The sequence below is a fragment of the Gavia stellata genome, chromosome 17 (genome assembly GCF_030936135.1).
Source record: "Gavia stellata isolate bGavSte3 chromosome 17, bGavSte3.hap2, whole genome shotgun sequence".
Lineage (NCBI taxonomy): Eukaryota > Metazoa > Chordata > Aves > Gaviiformes > Gaviidae > Gavia > Gavia stellata.
The window spans coordinates 3,844,534-3,870,242 of record NC_082610.1 but is presented as its reverse complement, the minus strand read 5'-3'; the positions used below and the strand labels follow the sequence as shown (position 1 = coordinate 3,870,242).

Genomic DNA, 25,709 nt, shown 5'->3' with positions numbered 1-25,709 from the left:
TGTTAATTGTATTCGTAGTCTGCCTTGAATTATCTTTGCTTACCTTGACTTTTGTTATCCACAGTGACAACTGCTACCACTTCATAATGAGTTTTTTGCTTTTTATCTTCCTTTACATGTGTATCTCCTGAATTGGACTACTTGGATTTACCACTAATTGACATGCATCACTTTTGCCATAGACTTTCTACAGCCAGCATAAGCTCCAAGTACTGTTTTAGATACTATCTTTGTACATTTCAAGTGTTGGAAGAAGCAGATAATGATTCTCAAAATATGCAGTATAATCAGTTACTGGTTTAATTGTATCACTTTTGGTGGCATGTGGCATGCCTTATCTTTGTTTTTTTAAAGAGCTCAGCAGCAGTTTACTCGTAACAAAAATACAAATCCATTAAAATGAGATCACAGTTTGAAATGTAGCTGTAAAAATCTGGCTTTGCAAGAAGTTACAAGATTCTCATTATGAAGTGATGCCTTGATTAAATTGATTGTATACTTTTCTCCCGCAGTCTTAATGAAATAGTGGCAAACACTAAGGTGTTGGCAACCTGTGCTGATGCTATCATTGGGAAAGCTAAGTTGGTATTATGGGTCGCATCCAAAGTTCCTTTGCTTATCCTGTTTAGATTTGTTTGACTTAAATTTATGGTCTTTGTTTTGTCTTATTTTGTTTCAAGATGATGTGTGAGGTGATGCCAACCATCAGTGAGGCAGAGATTCCCTCTGGGGGAAATGGAGGCCACGGTTCAGGTTCCCCGTTACAGTCAGATGCTGATTCCCATTTTGAGCAATTAATGGTATCCATGTTGGAAGAAAGGGATCGCCTTCTGGAAACGCTAAGAGAAACTCAGGAGACGCTAGCATTGACCCAGGGCAAGCTCCATGAAGTTGGTCATGAGAGAGATTCCTTGCAGAGACAGCTCAATACTGCACTTCCACAGGTATGGATGTTTTGAAAGGAAAGTATCTTTCGATAATTTTTGTATTCTTTGTGGTTTTTGTTGGCTTTTTGTATATGTAATTTACTGAAGAGTCAGGTTATGCTAGGGGAAGATCAATCTAGCTTAGTACTTTCCTGAAGTATCTGTTGGTGCTTGCTCACTTGGAGAAAGATATAAAAGCGAGGCAAGAGGCGAACATCAGCCCTTTCCCTCCAGTATGCTTTCCCAGTTTCTGGCATTTCTTTGGCTTAGTTTGAGCGTGAAATCTTACCTACATCCTTTTGTTTAATAGAACTTGATGGATTTTCTTCTGTCACTGGTTTTGTTTTAATGTTGTTTCTAACTGCCGGATGCATTCGTGTGCTTAAGAGTTACATACCGGCCATTCTGGGAAAGAAAGCAGGCCGTTCTGATACCGTTACGGACTCTGATTTAAAAACTTGAAAAGTTTAAGACTGCTACCTTGTGAATACATGCTGACCTTGTGAATACATGCTGAGTTGTCATGACAGTGTAGAAGTCAGAGTATGATGTTTAACTCATGTAGTTCCTTTTGGAGAGTTTGGATTGGGTGGTTTTTTTTTTTTGGTCTTGCTAGGAGTTTCTAATTACTGACTTCTGGAGGATGCAGTGTACCAACATCCAGCCTGTAGTGCTAAATGTGTGACATAGGGCCGTAGTGTGTAGTTAGGAAAGGTGATTGGTGTCTACAGAACTTCTTGGGTTTTATCCATTCTAGTTAAAAATAATACAACTGAACTTTGAACACTTTGAAAAGCATTTGATTATAGGCAAAGCAGAGGCCTCTTTCAGGTGTCAGTTAACTGTTGATAGCCTTACACTTTCTAGTGTGGTTGGTTGTTGTCCTAAGTATATCATGATGATGTTATACTTGCATACGTTATTCCAAGAATACTTATTATTTTTACAATGTTTACATAGCCTTAAATATTGTAGTTACTGTTTATACACTTTAAAACAGCAGTTTTAAACCCTTCTGTTTCCACTACTCATTATAATGTAATCACTGTATGACTCTGGGGATGGTAATCAGTACTGGCAATTACTCAGGGATAGAAACTAAAAAGTAATACATGTTAATCTAGTTGTGTTACAGTGGTGTGATGGAAATCGGAAAGGAGAAGTTTCCAACCTTTGCTGCTCCCTGTGTTAAATCATGTGCTGCAGGCAAAAATCAGTCTTTGTTTTTTTTGTCATAATAATTGTGGCTTCTCTTTAGCCGCTATTTCAGGTCTGCTACATTAATGGGTGCCATTAGCCAATTGTATGATCTGTAAACTGTTATACTTGAATTTGTGGCTGAGTAGAATCACCCAAGCTCTAAACTGTATTGTTCCTCTTTTCCCTTTTCAGTTCTCAGCTTTCCTTCCTAAATCTAGTAAGCTGCTTACATGTAAACATTTCTTTCTAAACATTTCTGGAAGATCAATGCAGTTAAAAAAAACAATCCCCATTTTCAAGAATGTCATAATTGTATGGTTTCATGTGAAATCTGTAGGAAAGCAAGTCTCATAGTTCAGTTGAGAGAGAAATTTTACTGCCATTTTATATGACTGTACAACAGTGTATGGATTTTTGTAGATTGCTGTTGAAAAATACTGTTGTCGTGGTATGAAACTATGCCACTTTTGTCCTCAGTGGTACTTAAGCTCAAATGATTGTGGAAGGTGACAATTACGGTGCTTTCAAAAGTAAAAATGATTTTATTATTCTTGCTGCAATCAGAAATAACTTCTGTATTTGACAAGTTTTTGTTGTTGTTATGGTAAAGAGTCAGTTACTTCATTAGGTGTAAATTTCTGATGAGGTGAAACTTTTTTTTTTAAATTCTAGTAAGTGTTCAATGGGAAAACTTTGTAGTGGCTGTAATATTTGAAACTGTTCGAACTTTGTTAATTATTTCAAGCTGAGCATTCTTTTGAACTACTGTCTCAAATGACCAATTGTTTAGCTGTGGATTTCAAGGAGGGATAGAAGCAGGATAACTTTAAATTTACTAATAACTGGTTTATATTTTTTTCAGGAAAGAAGGGATTTAGTAGTGTACATTTTTAAAGTTTTTTTTATCCTAGTAGTTGTTTCCAATTTAGTAGAGAGAGATGTGAAGATTAATTTAACTAGTTGTACAAATACTAGTATAAGTGCATGAATTACTAAATCACTATGTAACCAATGTATTATTTCTCCCTCAAACTTGGCATGTAGCTTGTAACACGTCTTTGTAGTTGATTTTGGAGTACTTTATCTTAAGGAGTATTGAATTGAATTGTTTGTATGTACAGTTTTCCTGTTTTATATATTTAGCTGAATCAGCCAGTTAGACCGTTCCGATGACTGATGGAAAATCCTTGTATAAAAGAAGGAATGCCAGATTGATTGCTTCTCTACCAAAACTACTTCTCTGGTTTTAGTATGAAGACATTAAATTTCTAATGGCATCCCTGTACTTAATTCCTTATGTTCACTGGGTTTCTGTTTATAGGGAAGAGGCTTATACCAGTGTGTATGTAGTTTAAAAAATGGCAAATCGGTACTTGTGTGTTTGCACATCTTGTAGATTATAAAAGTAAATGCAATTTATTCTGCGGCAGTGATGTGCATTCTCTGAAGTATCAGAGAAGTAGACTTTTCTAGTATACTTGTGGTGGTCAGCTAGTAATTTAAAGCCATCAGTTCTAGCTCACATAAGCCTGAAAACAGCTATTTAGTGTAAGAAGACTTTTGTTGTGGATGTCTAATTCACAGAGAGGAGAGCATTCTATTCTTACATAGATGTGCTTTATCTGTTACATTTACACAGAGTAAAACTGACAAGTTTTTCTTGTATGGACAGCTGGAAATGAAATACATCAACAGTGTGTTGATAAAATAACTAGATTCTTGGCAATGCTTTTTGTTTTCTGGGAGTTACCTTCTATTACAGATTACCCTAGCCAAACTGTACTCTGACCTTGGAAGACGAACTTGATGAAATCAAATTGCTGTGCAAGAACTTAAAATTAATTTTATTCTTCCTAGGTTTTTTCACAGAAAAAATGAACTTTTTACTTTGAGAAACTTGGAGAACTTTTATTTCTCATGTAAACACATTCAGTTATGATTTAATTATGGTCTTAGTGGATTTAATTATGCCCTTTATGTGCCTTTTAGAGTGTATTCTACAAAATTCAAGGTTTTTGTGCTTAAAATTTAGAAGTTAATCTGTGAAAAATACAGGATGCTACTGCATTTCAAAGTTAAATTTTGAACTTAAGGTAGGTGAGGTCCAAGTGACTACCAGTTCTTGCTATTAAAGTGTTGCAGGCTGGGGTTCAATTTGCTGGTAGAATTTCTTGTAGCCGTTTCTGTAAATGACAACATGGTTGTTTTGGGTGGAGAAGGCTAGAGTTTAATTTACAGAGACTCTGGTGGCTAGCACAAATAAAAGCAAAGTTGATGAATTCACAGCAACTCTTATCAGGATAACAATTTTAATATGTATGTTAAGAATTTTACAAGCTGATGTAGAAATATTATGCTTCTATAATACAGCAGCACTATTAAGATCCATCTTAATCTTGCACTTCTAATCTTTTGGTCTTAAATTTATCATACTTTATTTTCATTTCTGTGCAAAGTAAATAAAATAAAAGTTTTCTCTGTATTTGTGATGGTCCTGTTCAGAATTTCTGTATTCAGCAACTTATATATAGGGGCAGATGAGAACTGTCTGTCAGAGGCTGTGTGTGTTTGTGTGTAAATAAGAGCACTTTACTGTAAAGTGGAGTTAAATGTGGAAAAAAAAGTTGCGTCTAATTTCAGTTTGGCTTCGGCTTTACTAGGTTGCCCAACGTATCTTAATTTAAAGTGAGTCACCAGCAGGCCATCTTTAGTTGCTTTCTATCTATAATAAATATTTTATCACTGCTGCACACTTCAGTTAAAAGTAGTGTGTGTCTGTTTATATTTGTATTAAATTAAATTCAGGTATGTCTCTATAGAATGATCTTCTTAGGCAATCTCAGAAATACCGTTCGATGTCTCGCATGTAAGAAATATCTAAACGCTTGGTCTGAAGACTGCCCTGGTATTGTTTTAGAATGATGAACTTAAGGATTTAGTTGCCTTTTTAATAATGGTGTTATTTGGATTTCCTCCAGACAAGTTTTAAATAATACAGGATGTCATAGAAGTAGAAATGAGGTTTTGAATTGTACGTAATATGAAGAACACAGTTGCAGAAAGTACATTAAATGAAGGGCTTGCCAAACTTTGCAGCCGCTGAAATTTCCTCAGCATTTTAAATGCAACTCCATTTACAGTATTGACAACTGTTCAGCCTTGAGGTGACATAGCTTATACTTCTTACTCTAGCAAGATGTGATACTGACTTCTAAATAAAAGCCGTAAGTCTCAGCAGCGAGCCTGTGTATGCAGAAACGAGAGATCCGAAAGGATTTCAGATGTTCAAATGTACGTCAGAGCAGACATACCCTCCATTTCTCTCATCCCATTCTGACAGCAAAGATGAACATGACTCTTTCCGTTGCTTTTTCAGACAACTATAATTTTAGTCTTGTCTATGTTGGGTTTCAGTTGCTAAATCTTAACTTGGCTCTTACTGTTAGTAAATTGCTGGATAGATTTGTCTTTATCTGCACTAGTTTAAGACAGATGGAGATAGGAGTTAATGTTCAGAATTCTTCACTGACTATATCAATAAACCTCGCTAACATTTCTTTCTTTGCAAGGCATAGAAACAGAAAACTTTTGTCCAAAACCTTCAGAATATGAAGTTACCTGAAAGTATGCTCTATGATCGCGCAGAAAGAGGAGTAGCTACACTTCAGCAGTATAGTGGAGTATATTGAGGACCAAGTCTGTAGCATTTGTTGTGACTTCTTCGTTTCTCATTTAAATATGTTTGGGTGAGTTTGTTTGTTGAAACATCCCACCCCTACCCAGCAGACATCTGCTTGCCTATTGTTAGCAACTTGCTGTTTATACTGTGCTTTTAATTTAGGTTATCTTGATTATAAACAAACCTTTTAGCTGGATTAAATTTGGAATTAAAGTTTTATTGTATTTCAGGGTGAACTTCAGTGCTGTTATGGTGTCCCATCAATCCCTTTAATAAAAAGATTTTATGAAGTCTAAAACTATTGTTTTTATTTTCCTTAGTTTATTTGTAGGAAGGATGGTTTGGTGACTACCCAGAAGTGCTTTTTGTTTGTTTTTAATAGAGATTTGTGGATGTAGCCCTGAAAGATGAGCTAGTGATTATTTTTTCTACTCCTCTGTTACTATGTACAAATGTCTGATAGTGGGTTTATTAATGTTTGGTGTGCTGTAGTCTAACTTGCAGTCTAACAAACAGGCTGTATATAAGCTTGGGTGAAAAGAGCTATAATCAAAACAAGCTGTTTTAAAAATATGTGGTGTATTTAGAACCAGGTGAACTTCGCATATATACTCATCTATGCTAACTTGCCTGTAGCCTCTTGTACAACAGGTAGTGTTTATTTTGGTATTCTGAGAATTCTTCATCTGCAAGCCCTTATATTTTTTCTCTGGTCTTTTTAAGAGTATAACTAAAAACTACTTTAAAGATGTTTGTTAGGAAGACTTAAAGAGTTAGTGTGGCTACATTGTTGCAATTTCCATCAAGATGTTTAAAAAAAAAAAAAAGGAAAAACCTCTTGGATTTTTTCAAAGATAAATATGAATTAAAAATACAATTTCCCCCTCACCCCCTTAGAAGTTCACTGTCCTGTGACTTTGGTTTCTCCTTCCTGGTATTTATTTAGGAGAGGTGGATGTTGGTTTTACTTGCTTTAGGATTTGATCTTAGAGTTAAGAGTACACATTTGCTTGTGTTTTGATACATGTAGATCCCTTATAGTTAACAATGTCATCGAAGAACTTGAATCTTTGGAGGCAACGTTTTAGCTGTCTATCAGTAATTTTGGTTTTTGCACTTCCTAAGTTGGCACTGCATCCCAGTGCTCAACATACTTCACACTTTAACTTAATTTTGCTTTTTTAACTTTCCTGCTTTAAAGGAATATGATAGAGGTCTTCATGTAAGCTGCTTTTAGCAATTTAGGCAGCTTAAGTCACTTGAAGTCTGTAAGGCTGACTGATATCTGTTGACATATATTAGAAAATACTTACTATAATCTCTTGCGCGTATGGATCTCAAGCTACAAATACTGAGAAGGGATAAATATGCATTGTGTGTGTCAGGTAATCTGGGTGTTCGTAACTTTCCAAGTGTATTTTTTGGTAAGCCTGCCTGTGGATTCTCCAAGTGTAAATGGGCAAATGTGTTGCAATTCTTGCCAGGAAAAATGTTTTCACATTCTCCAGGCTGAAAGAAGAATTATTATTTTGCTGTTGAATGGAGTGAGGTTTTTATTCAACTTGACTTTTTCACAGGAGTGCGTGGAAATACTGTTTCTGCATTTTGTAAGCTCCAGATAATTGTGTAGTGAGCTGGATATGTATCTGTAGGTTGCTTGAGGAGATTACTCTCCCAGTTCTCCCAGAATTGGAGGAGTACTGTGATTACGATACTTGTTAAAGTTAATGCTCAGTTTGATTCTGATGTGCTGTTTTCCTTTAAGTTCTCTGTCAATTGATGTGAATAGTTGGTTAACTTGTTTTTTGCCTATGACCTTTATCTATTTCAGACTTCACATTGGGTTTCATGTAAGCTCTACTGAAAATCAGCTCTTTTTCTTCAGATCAGCATGACAGGGCTCTGTGGCTTGTTCCTACAGTGGCTAGAGCTGTAATGTTTTGAAGAGCTTTGTTGCTTAATCTTCTCTTCTGCTATTCCACAGTGGCTAGCCTTGAACTTTGCTCGTGTGTTTATGTTCGTGTCTGCTCAGGATATGGCTTTTGAGGATGGTAGTGAAAATCTTAACGGGAATATAATTTTGGTTGCATTTGAAATATGCTGTGACTTTTAATGGGTGTATATGAATAAGAACAATCAACATAGCTTTTCCTGTAGTTCCTCTGTCTTATGGTTACGGTTTCAGAAATATAAATGTTTAGAAATAGTACTTTGTTTTAGAAATTCTCTGAAGTGCTCTGAGGTTCCTTAATGAAAAGGTTCTTACACTACCAATACTAGGCATAATCAGATATCTTCAGAACAGATCTTAAACAAGGACCATCACTTGTTTAAAGGGCCATGTGGAAAAAAAGCTTGAAAAATTTGATATATATGTCCTTCTAGTTTTGTTGAGGAGAAAAAAAATCTTCCACCTGGAAAATACGCAAGTATTTTCCATTTGTTGCGATAGGAAAATGGGCAGCCTTTGATTATTTTTTTTTTTTAAATTTTTTTCTCCCCTCCCCGTAGAACAGTAGTCTCTATTTGGGTATGCTCTGAGCCACGCTGTGATGTCTGTGTTGTGCCTTACTCCTATTGCTAGTACAGGGTAGAGTTTGGTATCTAATTCTGTTTCACATCTAATTGTCTAGAAATACTCTGAAGCACAGTGCTTGCTTTTTTTAATCCTACCTCTCATATAAATACATACAGAATTTGGTTCTGTTCAGTTTAAATTATGTGTAGGGAAACATTGTTTTTAAATGCGTATTTACCTTTTATAAAGAATTACAGGGTAGAATATCTGGTAAAAATGAGTAAAAATGTAGATCACGGGTTAATGAACTCTTTACTGTCAAAAGAAGTGGGTTTTTTCCCCACCTCAAATTTATAGAACAGCACACATTATAAGGGTATAATTATATAAGTTTAAGTAGCTAAATAATTTACATAGTTTAAAAAACCCCAAACAAAACAGAGTCACCTTAAGATGTGCAGTTTAAACAAAGAATTTTGGTGTTGACCTATACAAAGTTTAGACTGGCTTGATGTATAGTTGAAAGATCTAACTATGAATGTTCATAGAAAAGAAACTACCTTGCAGTTGGTTGAAGTTTATTAATCATTGTCTTCTCAACATTGACAGCTTCCTGTAATGAGAAATGGTGTTTAATTTAAATTACTTGAAAAGAAATTTTGCCTGCCCAAATCCTTGGTGTAAAAGATAAAACTTTCTTTAATGTGGAGAAGGCTCACTCAATAAAGAGGATCATAAATTCCTGCTATTTTAAAGGTACTGGATCCATGGTTATCTCAGTAAATAGTAACCAATTTTATTAAGCTGGTTTAGTGCTGTTTCTTAATTTTCAAGCATGGTGATGAAACAAGCCACTGAAAGGGAGAGAGATACCTGAAAGTGGAATTGGTTGTTTGTTTTATTGTGTGCTTCACTCACAGTGCTTGATATAAAAGCTTTCTCACTGTGTAAATCAAAATTGTTTTAAAGAAAATTGGGGGAAAAGGGAACTCTGCTGTACACTTCTGAAAGGACCTTTGTCTTGATCAATGACAGGGTTTAAATGGTGGATTTGTGGGTTTTAGTTGTAGATTCTCAGGTGTCTTGTGTGAGCCTGTCACAAAAATAGTTTAGTAAGATATACTTCTACCAATAGAATGTCATAGTCAAAACTCTCCTTTTCTTTGCGCTCCTATCCTTAAATGGGAAATCTGCTAGCTGAAATGGTGTTCTGTAACGTGGTGGGGTTCATGGGTCTCTGTTAGTCTGGCTGAATGAACAAGACTGGACCTAAATTCTGTTACTAGCTGTGCTTTTCACTGTCATTTGTGCTTGAGTAAGACTTGCAGATTTACTGTTCCCAATGGGGACCTCAACTCTGTGTAATTTTATATTTTTTAAGGTTCTGTTGTGTATCATCTTTAAAGTCCTGACTGACATCTCACACTTAAATCCTAGTAGAAGCGGGAGATTCAAGACATGGGCTACCTTTTGTGTTTTAATTTGGAAACCCAGAAACAAAAGAAACTTTTGATCCAAATCAAAGGTCCTTTAAAGAGTTAAATGGATTCTGTTGCTTAAAGAGTTGCCTGCAGTACTAGAAGTTCTTCAGATAATCTAATTATGGGTGTAAAGGATGACTCTACACCTGAGAGACCAAGGTTGGAACAGCAGAGCATGTATGGAGAGTGGTCTTGGATGTATGGATGAATCTGGTTGGGGTTTTTACATGTTTATGCAAGTCTTAGGTAAGCTTCTAACTTTAGAATATCTCTTCAAAGCTCTATTTGCCATATTACGTTGGTGTGAATGACTAAAAGTTTGGTTTAGATAATTTCAGGGATGCCTCAGGTTACCACTGTGAATCTTTTTTTAATTATTATTTTATTCTTTTTTTATTCCTGAGTAATATATTTTTCATGCAGTATTATCACCTTTTTGTAGTTCACGGGGAAAGGCTTGGAAGGTCATAACATTCTTTTAATTTGTGTGGAAGAACACGAGGCAGGTGCATCTAGTAATTTATTTCTTTCAGAACACTCAGCTTGAGTTTCCAGAATGTCTTTTGAGGGTGTGGTTCAACAACATTATCTTCCAAAAGCTTAGCCTTTGTTTTGAGAAATCTGGAATTACTTTACTTCATGTAAAGCTGCAATGAAAAAGCTTTATAGGATGTTAGCTTTCACTGCTTGTCCGTGCAGGAAAGAAGCTGTCCTTTTCCCCTCCTGTAATCTTAGTTATGCTGATACTTACCTTGGTGTAACTTTGGTCCCCTGTTGGAACTGTAGTCGTCAGACACTGTGGAAGACTCTTCTGTATTTTGTGCAATAGCTGCAAAATGTTAAGTCCTGGGAGGTAGTAGAGAAGAAATGGGCCAAGCATGCCTTTTCTCTCAGCTGAGTAGGAGGCTGCAGGGTTTCCAGGTTGCATCATCTTTCCCTTGTTTGTAGCCCAGTGTGGAATAGGAGCTTCTTCCTCTCCTTAGACCAGGTTCCTCACCAATCCGTCTTTTGCTTCAGCATTTCTTACTGGTTACCGCATATTAACAGACTGTCCTTGTCTCTTCTTCCCGCCCCCCCCCCCTTCCCCATGTTTTAGCGTTATTCATATCCCTGATTTTGTTCTGTGATGTAACATGCTTTTTGGGTTCGGGTAGTTACGAAGTTTGGAACTGTTGATTGTGGATATCTTTTGTGGCAGACAAAAATTACTTTGAACATTAAAAAAAGCTTAAAAAAAACCCCCATAAAGCAACTCTTTGATGCTTAATCTATGTTGCTGAGTTAAGTTTTTCTGTGTTTAAATACCAGACTTGTCTGTGGTAAGACCTGAGACTCTACTCTTTTTTTGATATGGGCTTTAGAGTTGCCTTTATTTGTAAAAATCAAGCAACTTTTCCATGGAATGGTCCAGTTGCATTTAGCCCAAATATTGCAGATTTGGATATATTTAGCTTCAGTTAGCCCAGTGAATTCGCTTAGCATCTAAACTAGGGTGATAGAGTACAAAGAAAGAGAAAAACAAAATGTAAAGAGCGTGTAAGTTGAATTTCCAGCTGAAGGCATGTATCTGTCCTCATTGAGTACTACTTGCTTAAACAAGTTTGAAATTATAAGACTGAACTGTTCATCACTTGGCAAAAAAAAAAAAAAATAGGAGAGCACTGAGGGGAAATACGTGTTGATGCTTGTTTAATGAGGATGGCTTGGCCAGCCTTATTCAGCTATTCCCAAGCACTCCCTTTTAACATAGTGTGAAAAACGTACTTTACAACTATAGGCCACAGAGCTAAACCTGACAACTAGAGGCCAAGATGAATGATTAGAATAGGGCAGGGCAGTGCCTCGGCTGCTGCTTACAGTTTTTGCAAGGAGAAGTATCTTGTCACTGGAATAATAATGCGTGAAGGATCTTGTCCTGGGTCTATTTCTAAAAAATAGTGAAGTATTAGTCATGTGAGGGTTAATATTTTAAACACACTAGAACACAGTATTTAGGATTAAATAATTTTTAATTCATAAAAGTCATAGGAATTTAGTATTAAATGTCAGCTGAGCCAGAATTGTGCTGTTTCTTCTGAGTGTAGTATGTTTGGAGTTGATATACAGAAAAATAGATTTTTTTTCTTGCCCCAGGAAACTGACAGTTCAGCGTTGCTTGCTACTTAAAAGATCTTGCTATAGCTTTTGTAGTAGCTGCTTAGCTTCCATAATTGGGGGTCCCAGGAAAAATACTGAACTTGTTAAATTTTCTCAGCGTATTTTGCAGTTATTTTATGGTTTGGCGTTTTTGAGGAGCGGCATTGTATGCTGTGAAATCCTGTATGGGATCCCAGGAAATCTTGGCTAACTTTATGTGGAGAGGAAGAAACTTCAATGAAATCTCTATAGTGTCATATTAAAGATGGAGACTGGTTTTGTCCCATATCTTGTCAAACTGGTAATGCAAGATTCTTCCTCCTTAATTAAGTACAACTGTATTCTCCCTCTGCCATAGTGGGTATGGGTGTGGGTAGGTTTCTTCACTGACATGGACTCCAAAAATGGAGATGCCTAAAGCTACAACTAAGAAGTTGTGCTACTACTTACTGTATTAGTTACTAATCAAAATAGATTAGGCTAGGGGTGCAGGAATGTGGTAATTCATATTGTGAAACCCTTAGACTTCACTGATTCAGAGTGTAACTGAGAGGCATTTGTTTTTCTGACACCCCCCAAGTATTGTATGTGTTAAGGTTAACTATCCTTCTGGCATACTGGTATAGTATTGGAAAGGATTACTCTGTTATGGACCAGTCTCAACAGTCACAGTTCTGCACAAAGTAGCCAGACACATCCCAAGTTGAAAAGCCTGTTTTTCAATGATGACTAAAGTTTTCCTGATACATATTTTAGCTGATCTTGTACATTTTTCCAAGTTGAACAAGCTTGGTATGGTTTTGAATCCTTTTGTGCCCTATCTGCCCTTTGAGGGGATGTATTGATGTATGTCCAAGAGCAGGTAAGGTGGAACTCTTTGCATAACCACTGCAGTGAAAATATTCTAGCCATGTGATGGAAGAAGGTTTTCTGCCACCACTGCGTATGAATAGATGCTAGATTTCATGCAAGTCTGAAGAGCAGTTCTGTGTTTCCTATGTTTGCTGCTAGGCAGTGGTTACCTTACAGCTGTTGTAATGGTTCTATGTTTGTGAGTCTTCTGAGTAAAAAGTCCAATGTTGCCTGAGTAGGGACAACATTTTAAAAGTATTTTACAAAGACAAGAGAAGAAAATAGTGTTTCTGGTTAGTGTTCAGTTTGTTCGTTTCTTGTTAATCCTCTGTGCATGCTGTTAAGTTGCAGGGTTTGCCCCCCCCCCCCCCCCCAGTATGAGTATTCGGAGAAAGCCTTTGGGAAACAGTAAGCACTTTGGTATAGTTGTTCACAGTTCGATATGTAATCTTTGATACACTTCTGTGGCTCTAAAAGTAGTTTAAAAGGCTATGTTAAAAGGACTGTGGTAAAAATGGGTAGTGTCCACTCTGGGTTAACTGAAAATATACCCTGTGTGATCTACCATTTTGAACAAGCCTCAGATGCTGGCAAGGATTTGTTCAGGTTGATGAAAAGATTAACAAACTGTCTGGAGAAATTATGGATTCTTAATCTTTCAGTGATAGCAAGGCTAGTTGCCCTACAGGAAGATGCTCGGCAAACTGCAGGCTGTTAGACTGAAAGAGTAACTGAATGCAATTTTCTGACTTATTTAAACAACTTCATGTTCTCTTTCCTTAATTTCACAGACCTACAAAGAAGTTGTAGGCTGCAGCTGTGGGTTAGTTTTGGCTACCAGCACATTACCAGCTAACAGTCTTGTAGATATCATTTGTTGCATATATGACTATTGTATACACTGTGTTGTATGTAGGTCTAATTAATGGTGGAGCTTGGAAGATGCTCGGAGATCGGCATGTGTACCTTGCAGTGCAAAGTACGGTATATAATCAGTGATTGTTGGCTCTCCAGTGATGCATAAAGACACTTTTTGCATGAGGCTTTGCCCCTAGTCTTGTATACATAACAGCACTGTTTTGCTGAGTTTAGAGAAAATTAAATGCAAGAGTCTAGGCAGTAATGATTTTGCTAGTCTAGGTGGTTTGTACAGGCTGTAGTTAATGATTTGAGTGGAGGTGGCTCCTGTTTGCCTGTCTTTGACCTATGCTTTGCTCCATGTCCTGGGGTTTACAGGCTCACTTTCCAAACTGTTCTGTAGCATGTATAAAGTTTGAGCACTGATTAATGTGGTGAAAGGAAGACCTGTGATCCTTCAAGGAGTGAGAGGCTGAATCCCACCATGGTTGGGTTCCGGTACTTTTACCCCCCTACACCCCAAATAGGACATGTCTATCAGAAATGTGTTAGATCAGGGAAGGGGGGATACAGGAGGGAGAACATGGAACTGATCTGTTTCTAGCTCCCTTTTCCTGTTACTTCTGCATTCCTCTTGCAAAGCTGCCAAATACCACCCTCTTCATTTATGTATTCTTGCACATCAACGTGCAGCGCTTCCTGAAAGCTCCTAGCAATGAAGCCTGGATTTAGTGCTTTGTAGTTCAGGCTCAGTGAACACTGCACATAAATTTGAGCAACTCACTCAGGATGGTAACTGGAAACCTATTTATTACCACGGAGACTTGGTCTTACTATAAGCTTTTCTATTTTGCTCTTGGGCATGTGTTTGGTACCTACTGGCTGTGAGTTGAGAGTTCTTTTGCTCATTGCTTGTCAAATGCTAGGCAGTTGATTCTAGTTTCAGCTCCAAAGTGGACTGGGAACAGCGAGTTTCATTCCAGAGCAATAACATTATGCAACTGTAAACACTTTAGAATGTAATTATTGCCTGTTTAGGATTGAGCAGCGTTAATGACAAAGCCTAGACAGGCCAATCCAAGAAGTACACTTGAAGAATACCGTACTAAAAAAGAGGGCTGGAATGATAAAAAGTTATTCAGGGTTAGTATCAGTCACTGACCATCAGCTGGCAGCAATATTCACTTGAGTGTTTTCATGCAGTGTTACAGTTTTTGCTAGAGAAAACAAAGGTATGTGTTTTCAGTCAAGGAAAATGCAAACTTCTGAGAGTTCTCCAAAGGTGGTATTAAATGTTTTAAAATATCTCAATGCCACTAGTTGGAATGTGAGAATTTTTTTGATAGTAAAGAAATCTGCACCTGTGTTTTGGTAGTGGTCTTTCGAGTTATAAAACATCTTATGCAAAAGGAGAAATAGGAGAGGAGGTGGATACATTGATTATAAGCTCACTCTGGGGGGTAGTTAGCTCTGTTTGGAAAAACAACTAATTTGAGCATGAAAAACCTTTCAATGGTCTGAAATGCAAGAGTTTGACATAACTGTATTTTAATATTACTTTAATTATTTTCTTACAGTCACTTTTAAGGTGTTGGAGTTTTTGAGAACAAAAGATAAACTCATTTCGTAGAACTGATTCTCTTAATGCTTGAAATAAGTTTTATGTTTCCAGGTTAGAAAATCCAGGCTGCTTGATACTTACTGGAAATTAATTTCACTAGGTGAAAAGCAAAATATTTTTCTTTACACATTCTAGGCTGATTTTTCTCTTTCCTATTAGCACATGTGAGAGATATGGAAAGGTTGAAAGCAATCTGATTTATTATGTGGAACAGGCAAAGCACAATTTGTTGTTGTTGTTTCTTCTGGATTTGATGTTGTTAAAGTGTGTGTAACTGTGTTTTCTTGGAAGGCTGGATTTAATGATTAAAACATGTCAATTCTTTTCAGTTTTAACTCTGAATACCCTTGAACTATTTCATAATTCTGACTGTTAGCTTAAAAAACCACCAAAACTAAACTGGTGTGACTTAATAGATACAAAAATTTGCTTGCTAGGAACTTCCAAATATATTGGGAATATTGGTCACTGTGTGCTACCTAAACCCCTTAGGTTTAAAATTAAGTGGCTATGAAATACCCTGTTAAGCTTCAGTATTTAGGTTTTCTTTGATTGTTTTGTTTAAGACTGTATATTTGTCATTTTCATGCATGCATCATTTGGAATAATTGTGGTTTATATATAATGTAAATAACACGATGGAAACTTCTCTCAGATTCCATTGGTTTCTCATCCCTGATGACCTGTACTTTCCCCAGTTGTTCTTCTCATGCTCTCTTCAGCTGCTCAGATTTTTGAGTGGGTTGTTTGATATGCAGGCTACAGAAGAGAATGTTAACAGTAAAAAAAAATAAATTAAAAATATTACTTGGAGGTTAAACAGAAAAAATTCCACTCACATATTTCTGGCAGATGTGTTCCTAAAGATGCAACAGTTGCATCTTTATCCTTGTATTGCCAGAAGATACTACTTCAGTAGTATTTAATAACGTTTTCTTTGAATTTAAAATATATCTTTTCATCCTTTAAATAAGCTTTCTGGTCATGTTGTTGCCTGTAATCCATGATTCCTTGTGCACTCAAGAGTGGTGTTGCGTTTTATTGTGGAATAAATTTTCTTGCTTGAGCAAATTCCAAGCAGACTTACAGTTCTTTGTCTGTAGAGCATCCCTAATACACAGCTTATGTTAATAGACTTACAGGAATTAACTCTGTTTCTTTCAAGTTTTTCCCGAAGTTAAATACTGTCTTTCCTGTCATATAGCATTTATTGGTTTGTGATGTACTATCTATGGAACCTATAAATTACGTTGTAATAAACATGAAGAGAGCCTGTTCCCCTGAAAGCTGTAATGTTCCTGGACTGAGATCTCGCAAGAAACCAAGTGGCTGTTGGCTCAGACATCAGAAATGTACAGGCTTGACAGATAGACATTAGTTGATCCAACTTCTGGAAGGATGTTTATGTTGTGGCCACTAAAATACTAAAGGCTGAAGGTCAGTTCTGAAGGTTGATGTAGAACAAACACTACTGCATTAAAAAATCATGGAGTTTGTGGACAAAACCCCCCAGAAAATGTATTACTGAACAACAACAAACCAACTTGTTCAGTTTAGCTTATTTCCAGCAAGAGTGTTGTATTTGGAGTGATTCAGTTGGTTCAGAAAATTACTTTCTTCAGTAAACATTTGAGTTTAGTATAGAGTATGAGTGTTTGTCAGTATGTTCTAGTCAACAGGGGATATTTACCTACTATATCCGGCACTCTGACTCTTGTACGTGCTCTAAAGTGCTTATTCCGAGTCCCATTCTTGTCAGTCCTCACAGTTGTGTATTTATTATTTTGATGGCAACCAGAAGCAAAGCAGAACTTGGTTTTGATGTTCTCAATCTTCTCCTTAATTACAGAATAAGTAATACAGCTTTGTGAATAAGTGGAAAAGTTTCTCAGGATTTGTCTTTTTCCTTTAATTCTTTCTGTACATTCATGTAATGCCAAGGAAGAAACTGAGACAGCTCCAACTTTTTTGAGATGATAAAGTTACAAATAGTTTCTCTCCTTTTGAACTGCTTGAGGAAATCACAAATTGTCTACTGTTGAAGCTAAGTATTAAAACTAGAAAGGACAAGTCTTTTGGCAGTGTCAGCTGAAACTAAGGACATTCAAGTGTTCTTTCTTAGGCAGCTTATGGGACTCAAAGCAACTACATTTTGTCAAAACAGACAGCAACGGAGGTATTATGCAATGCCAGAAATACGTGTCAGTCTGTTTATGCAGCAGCAGTATAAATTCCTGTGTGCATTGTTCTTTTTGGGTCATCTGACAGTGTGATGGTTCGTGTCATAATTACGATATATTTGTGCTACGATTTATATTTGCACAGAAGTATGTAATGGAATAGAACTGTATGTGCTGTAATCATTTGAAGAGTGATTAGACTTCCAATATACAGCTGTTTTTCAGAAGATTACTCTCATACATGTCTTAGATAAGAAAATGTGTATTAATGCTATACAGTGATTTAAGTTGAGAAGGGATGATGAGGCAGTGTCTGGTAGTCCTTATTGCTTTCTTTAGCCTGTTCTTAAGGCTTGAGGTAGAAACTGGAAAAATACAGAACTTTCCATGTCAGTCCAATGTCCTTTGGAGAACTGTGTAATGTCTATGCTTGTAAATTTTGATGTTGGCATTTTGAGGGTTTTCTTAGTTATTTGTTTTGCAAAAGGCAAAAAAACACCAAGAAAATATGTTGGTATCAAGCTCTTCTGTGAATACTTTGAGTCTGTTAGTACTTCTAGTAGTTTTGGTAGTACTGAAGTATCTAATATGTAAAGATAAGGAGGGAAGGCCTGTGAAGAACTGCAACTTTGGAACAGTGTTCTGGTTTACCTAAGCTTGTATCAGAGCAAAAGGGATGAGTGCTGTCAATTGCCTGGGAATCTTGGAAGCTTGCATGGGTGGAATGTTGAAGGCACAGGAAAAGTTGGGACACGAAGGAGCGGTCTGCAGGGAACGCTCATAGTAGAGTCGATTTTTCTGTCAGCTCCTGTGAAGCTTGAAGTAGGTTTTTTCTTTCTTGGCTTACCTTGCACTCAGGAACCTTCTGTAGTTTGTTTTGTGTGTTTAAAAGTTCCAGTAGCTATATTTACAGACCAGGTTGTTTTAATAAGTGGATTTCCAGGGATTTTTACTTGAAAATAATAGGCCAGGTGTTTTTAAGGATGCAGATGAAATACTGCAGTGAAATATTTATATGAGCATAATTACTAAGTATGTTAAAGCAATCAAATAAATTTTTTTTTAGGACTTGAGAAAGGAAAAGAAATTTAGACTTTTTTGCACTCATTTGCTGATTAACTAGGGGGACTATACTGAATCTTTTTTCCAATGAGCAGATTTTTATTTAGGAAGAGGGATTATAGAGATGGATTCTGCATCTGTGATGGTGGTATTACTATCTTTTTCATAGCAACCTGTAAAAGCCTAATACATTAGTAATTCCAAAGGAGTTCACTGTGTTGCACAACAGTATTTTTTGTCTTTTCGGTCACATGTATGTTTTAGAGTAAAGTTTGCCAAATTAATCTTGGAATTTGCAGACAGTGTCTTTTGACTGTGTCTGCTTATTTTAGCTGCATGTTAGAATTTGCAGATGTGCTAGTATAATTAGTTGATGTTTCCTTTTGTTTTTAAGCATGTGTTTTCTGTCACTTTGAATTCTACTGTAAAACAGCTCCATCTTAAGCTTTTACTTGATATGCAGCTACTGTCTGTTAAGCAGTGTATCTTGCAGACTTTCGAAAATTTAGAGAAGCAACGCTTGTGCACACAGTGTGTTTCCACAGTATGTTCTTCTTAGTTGGCCATTTGTCTTGATCATCTTGTCTTGATCATCACCAGTGCAGCTATACTAATCTACTGTTTACTAGACATGACTCTTGTTTATTAGAGTGTTTCTCTTCTTTCAGACAATAGAGAAGACTAATTTATTTACTAACATTTCAATGTTTTCTTATACAAGTGCTTCTGAAGTGTCCACCGGCCATTGGAGTGACTGATCCGTATTTATTTTCACATCCTAAGTTGCATTGATGACACGAGGTGGTTTTTTTCCTGTTTCCTACAAAGCCCTCTTCTAAAGCATGGACTTGTTCACATTCACTGTTAATAATAATTTCTAATGTGGTTCAGATTACAACTTAAATTTTGCCGGAGTAAGTAGGTAGATATGGTTATGCTCAGTATTTGCCTATAAATGTGCCATATAGTTGTATCTTTTATTCTATCCAGAGTATGCTCACTGAGTTGATAGAAAGTTTAAATGCCTTTTATGTTGAGTATTTTTAGTGAGGCTATTGATAGAGTGGAAGTAGTTTAAGATTTAGTGGCTCAGTGCAATCGTATCTTCCTGACAGAAACCCCAAAATTTAGAAATATATTCTTTAAATGTGACTAATATCAATGTTCAAAGATGTTCAAATAAACGTGCAGCAACTGTTGTGAGTTAGCTTAATTCCTGTTCCCTCATGACTTTTCACTCTATGTACTGTTTCACTTTGGTTCAGTTTTGTTTGCTGAAAGCTTTCTTGAGTTTGAAGGGAAAGCCTTTTGAGGGCTTTGAGCCCAAGGGCTCAGCTTTTAGAAAATTCTGATTCTAATCCTCTGAGATGTCCAGCAGGACTATAGGGAAAGGGCTGTTTCCGTTACATTCCATGAGATTTGAAAGTAGGTATAAATGAAATCCCTGTATGTAGCATAAGTAAATACCTGTAAAGGTCTGAGTCCTCCAGTGGTGAAGCTTCAAGGATGCTCTGTTACTAAGAAGAAGTAACCTGTGTACTCTGGTAGATGCCGGGGTTATGCATTGTCTCTCACAATTAAATACTGTCTTGAAATTTGACATGTCTTGCTGGGTTCTGTTTTTGCTTAGTGCTCTGGTTTTTTCATGTCTCCCTCAGCAGTCCTTTAAAAAAACCCAAGCAATAACTTTTTGAAACAGTAACAAAGTGCATTACAAATAGTTTTTTCCCTTTGCTTACCAGGGATACTCCAGTTCAGATAATTGCCTTGAGAGATGAATGAGTTCTCAAAAGTACTGGTCAAACATCTTTTTATCTTTACATTTGACAGTGTAATGGTTTTAAGTGTTTGAACTTAAGCCTGCTTAGCGTGACTATATACTGTATTGGCTTTAGACATCTGAAATGAATACTTCAAGAAATCACGTTAAGTGTTCATATGAATCTACGTTCACTATATCCTGATATTTGATGTGCTTATATTTCTGTCTGGTTTATTTCAGGAATTTGCAGCGCTTACAAAAGAGCTAAATGTATGCAGGGAGCAGCTGCTTGAAAGAGAAGAAGAAATTGCTGAACTGAAAGCAGAAAGAAATAATACGAGGGTTAGTTCCTTGTCTTCTCCAAGATTACTACAAGATTGTTAAAGCATCCAACTACATGGAGAAAAACATTGAATGTTGAATTTGAAAAAGCTAAGAGTATTTTTTCCCTGATACTTGCACATGAATCCCCCTGGAAGTGCCAATGTGTGTTGATTAAAAAGTTTGGAAGCTTATGCACAGCTTCAAATACTGCTGTGCAGAATCAGAAAAAGCTTGTAAGACTGCACTGCTATCTGTCATTCAGCTTTTTTCTTGGGTGTTGTATTATTACAAAACTTTAACAAGATCAGAGGAATAGAGCAGGCAAGCTGTAGTGATTTGTTCCAGCAGCTTACACTGCTGCCAGCAGAACAGTTGCTCTCTGATTTAGAGCATTTTCTATGTGTATCCTTCTGACAAGCATGCAGCTCCTCAGATTGGTGGCAGAACTGAAAAGACCTGGTTAAGTAGAAAGCTCGTTTAAAAACTAGTCTGAGAGAGAGAAGTAGGAAATGCGTTAGCTCTGATATAACTTCTAACATGGGTGAAATGTTAAAAACAGGTTCTTATGCTTGGTGCAATAGTTTTTGGCTCTCAGATTTGAAGTTTGGAACTCAAAACTTGATGTTTTAGGAGGCAGAGTTTTCTGCAGCTGTGCGGAACAGGAATAAATATTGTTCCTTGTTTTTTGTTTTAGCTATTACTGGAACATTTGGAGTGCCTTGTCTCCAGGCATGAGCGATCTCTCAGAATGACTGTTGTAAAGAGACAAGCTCAGTCTCCAGCAGGAGTTTCTAGTGAAGTAGAAGTTCTCAAAGCACTAAAATCTTTATTTGAACACCATAAAGCCCTTGATGAAAAGGTAATGAAATATGGTAGTTAACATCTTCTCATCCTGTCCCCTCTTTCTTTTGTGTGGACCATGCAGTTGTTTGTGCTAAAGTTGTAGAAGTCAGGATCTCTGAACTTTTCTCTGTATTACGATAGTGGCTTTGCTATAACTGCATCAGTAACTGCCCTCTTAAATTAATATGTTGCACTAAAGCGAGGTGCTGTAGTTTATTCTAGTACTTCATTAACTGAGCTAATGTAAACTAAGCGTGTTTTAGGGGTGATATATTTGTTGTAGGGGTGCATACATTTGCTTACCTGTATAATATCAGGATCAAGCCTTCTGATTATGTAATACAAGAAATGGACTAGAGAGAACAGGAGGAGAGGAATCTGCTTACACTGTAATATCAAATAAAGATGAATTAAAAGAACTCTGCCCTTTAGTTGTACCTGATGTTGGCAGCAGGATATACAAGTGGTAAACTTTACTGTGAATTTTGCTGTCAACTCGTAGTTTGCCTAACTTTTGTGACCCTTGTATATAAAGTCTGGCAAATTATTTTAAGTAGAATTCTGTCTCTTCTTCCTTGTTGTGAGTAAGCAAAAGCATACGCACTCCGTGCCTTACAAAAGGATAAGCAAGTTCTGGATATGTTTAATTCTTGCCTAAATGTACAGGTCATGTTGAGATATGATTTGTTTACGACAAAAAAGGGAAAGCTAGATTTTAAGATATGCATTGTTTCTCTAGAAGGTTTTTTGTAGCATATGTTGTAATTAGAACTGACTCAAAATAAAGCAGGTCTCTAAGTGTAATGGAAATAATGTTATTTATTATCTGAAAGGGCATGACAGCATGGCAATAAGTGAACTTGATTTCTTTTCAATTTGAAAGATTTCAAATTATTTGAAATTACTCTTTCAGGTAAGGGAGAGGTTACGAGTAGCACTTGAAAGATGTAGCTTATTGGAAGAAGAACTAGGTACTACGCATAAAGAGGTAGGCGTCTTCCTTTAAAAGGAGTTTTCATGTGTGCATTGCAGGTGTTTAGTTAATATTTGTACAAAGTCATTTATTCAGTTATTAAAGTTCACTTTCACTTCTTGTTTTTGATCTGTTTCTTTTTTTTTTACCAAATGGGATAAGTGTAATTTTTAACTTAGTCACTTTGAAAGAGCAGGAGAGGGAAAACAAACACCACCACTCCCCAAGCACCCCCCCCCCCCCGCCCTGAGAAATCCCAACAAAAGGAGTTCCTGTGGCTTTAAAAATAAGAATTTTTGGGTTGCAGTGGCATAAGTTTTTGAGTGCCTGTGCCATATTTTATTAATACATACCTTGCAGTAGAATCAGTAGTTGTTGGTTTGCTCCTTTGCTTTTGCAGCTGTTCCTTGTATTATTAGAGAGAAAGGAATTGACTTGAAACATATGTATATAAACTTTTCTTTTCTTTTAGTTAATGATTCTGAAAGAGCAAAATAATCAGAAGAAAACACTTCCAGATGGGATGCTGGATATAAATCACGAACAAGAAAATACACCAACTACAAATGGGAAGGTACAGCTACTTACTTTTTTTAGCTGATGTCTGATTTTTAATCATGAACTATAATATTTTAATTTTAAACTATAATATAAGATTTTTGAGTGGGCTTTTAATTAAAAAGTCTCAGTTACCACAATTTCAATTTTTGCAGTCTATCCAATAATAAAATTATCTTGGGGGAGGGGTGTTTACAGGTAAGTAACAGTTTGTTTCAAATTTTTGTGTAACATGCAAATACATTTTTTCTCTCCCCCCCCCCCCCCCCATTTAATAGCGATCCTCTGACGGTTCTTTATGCCACGATGAAAACCTTGCTAAAGTGATCGAACTCCAAGACATCATAGATAAGCAAAACAAAGAGCAGACACAAATGAAAGAACGTCTTACTGCTTTGTCCAGCAGAGTAACAGAGCTGGAAGAAGACCTTGACACAGCTAGAAAAGACTTAATAAAATCTGAAGAAATGAATACGAAGTTACAGAGAGATGTACGAGAGGTGAGGAATAAACTGTCAAAATTTGGGTAGTCACAAATGCAGCTGCTTCATGAAATTTCAGTGTCATGGGTGCTCAGTTACACCTTTACGCTTTTGAATGGCTTTGGTTTGATAGGTGAGAAGAAAATTGTTTAGAGGATGATGGTGCTATTTTTTGTTTAAAAGAAGAGTTGCTTAAGAAAATTAATCTTCAGAATAAATCTATGACTAACTAAATACTTCATGAATGTATTTAATAAGAGATTTAAAATTGCAAACTTTAACATGTTCTTGAAAAGATGCTTGTCATAAATGCTAAGCTTATTCATGAAGTTTAAATTTTTTATTTTTAATTTGTACATGGTTGAGGAATCACTTTAATTTCAGTGGTGTGATTGACAGTTCCTGTTACTGATCAATCACTAATCTCCAAGGTCCTATGTATTGCACTGTACTGTATCCTTATTAAATAGAAAGGGAGCTTAGTTAAATCCCAAGAACACTCCCTGATCGTCCCCGGGAAGTAAAGATTTGCTGTGTTTGTGCCGTTGGAAAGGTAAGCAGCAGATCTGTGGTGTATTATAATAAAGACCAGTCTTTTTAAGCATTCACCATTAAAAAAAAAGTCATTGAACTTGTAAGCTTTAGTGAGACTATTCTTTCTACTTCATTTTTTTTCTGAGAGAAATAACAGGGTATATCTGATACTTTTATTATTATTATTTTTATTATTATTTTGGTTTGTGGGTTTTCCCCTCAGTTTGATCCCTAAATTATTATCCCTTATATTCTAAATTCTGTCTTGTGTCTCGCATAGACTATGGCCCAAAAGGAAGACATGGAAGAGAGAATTACAACTCTTGAGAAACGCTACCTCGCTGCACAACGTGAAGCTACATCTGTGCATGACCTCAATGATAAACTTGAAAATGAAATTGCCACTAAAGACTCCATGCATCGACAGGTTGTGATTTGAAATAAGATAAAGTACATCTTGCTCAGCATAAAACTGAAATAATTAACGTTCATACTGTACTAAAGCACTTTGCTTTCAGGAAGATAAATATCATCTGTAATGTGCTATTGTTAGCAATTGTTTTTCAGTAACTGGAGGAGTGCATTGTACAGAGTTTTACCCTGGAAGTGAAGATGTATCTCCAGTTTACTGGAGAGAGGAAGTAGTTTTGAGCGTTTTAGCACACTTGATCATGGTGCAACAGGGCTGTTGTCCCTAATAGTGGTGGGTTTTTAAGTTATTATATGTGTATCCAAGCATCTTTAGTCTCATGTGTGAGAATTACTCGTTCTAAGCTAAAACAGTTTTAAAATCTGTGTAGTGGGTAGTGATTTTTATAGTCCTTAATAGAAGTAAACGTTGCCTTACTGTGGGAGGAAATTTGACATATGCTTGACATGAGGTAGTCCAACTTAAAACCAGAAATAGTTGCTTAGCCAATCGCTTTCTAACTAGAGGAAGCCAGGCAACTCTTAGTCATCAAGAGAAGTCCCTTTTAGTATAATTTTTAAAAGAAGTTGTACGCACTTTAAATACAAATAAATTTTGCGATGATATGCATAGTGTTATTTAAAATATGAAGGAATTTTATTCTTGATGTAACTTAAAGTCTTAGCACAGCCTTGACATTGAAAATTCACAACTTGTTCTACGCTGCTTCTCGTACCATAACTATATTTATTTGGTGATACAGTTGCTTTCAGAATACACAAAATTGTCTGCAGAAAAAAATCTGTAGAGAAAAAAATCTCGCATGTAATGGGAGGATGCCACATCTTTGGTTATGAAACCAGTTTTGGACAGTGTGTTCTCCATAGGTCTAGTAAAGGCAGTAAGCTGTAACCTTACCTTTCTCTTTGATGAAAATTAATTACCATTTTAACACTAAACATTTGCTAATCATAATCCTGTGTAGAGTGAAGATAAGAACAGGCAATTGCAAGAACGACTGGAACTAGCTGAGCAAAAGCTGCAGCAGACTTTGAGAAAAGCTGAAACTTTGCCGGAGGTGGAAGCTGAGCTGGCACAGAGGGTTGCAGCACTTTCAAAGGTGAGTCAGTTGGACAGTGTCCTCAAGACTCTCTTCTCTGTTGGTGTCCTGCTACAAGAAATCTGTTCTTAAAGTGTTGGGTTTGTTACACTGTGTTTCTGTTTTTCCTCCAACTAGTTCAGAAAATGTTTCTCCTTGTTTTCTGCTTTTTCTGTTCATCTCTATGAACACACTCAAATTTACTCTTTTTT

General features: G+C 36.4%; 1 protein-coding gene across 1 annotated transcript in view; it reads left to right on the top strand.

The window, feature by feature from the left end:
* PPFIA1 (PTPRF interacting protein alpha 1) overlaps positions 1-25,709 on the top strand; it is a 55,760-nt gene that overhangs the window by 547 nt on the left and 29,504 nt on the right. Inside the window, exons 2-9 of the mRNA XM_059826015.1 lie at positions 681-944; positions 20,516-20,617; positions 21,294-21,458; positions 22,356-22,430; positions 22,888-22,989; positions 23,252-23,473; positions 24,270-24,416; positions 25,384-25,518. Of these exons, the coding sequence (XP_059681998.1) occupies positions 681-944; positions 20,516-20,617; positions 21,294-21,458; positions 22,356-22,430; positions 22,888-22,989; positions 23,252-23,473; positions 24,270-24,416; positions 25,384-25,518 (1,212 nt within the window). The remainder of the gene's footprint in view (positions 1-680; positions 945-20,515; positions 20,618-21,293; positions 21,459-22,355; positions 22,431-22,887; positions 22,990-23,251; positions 23,474-24,269; positions 24,417-25,383; positions 25,519-25,709) is intronic.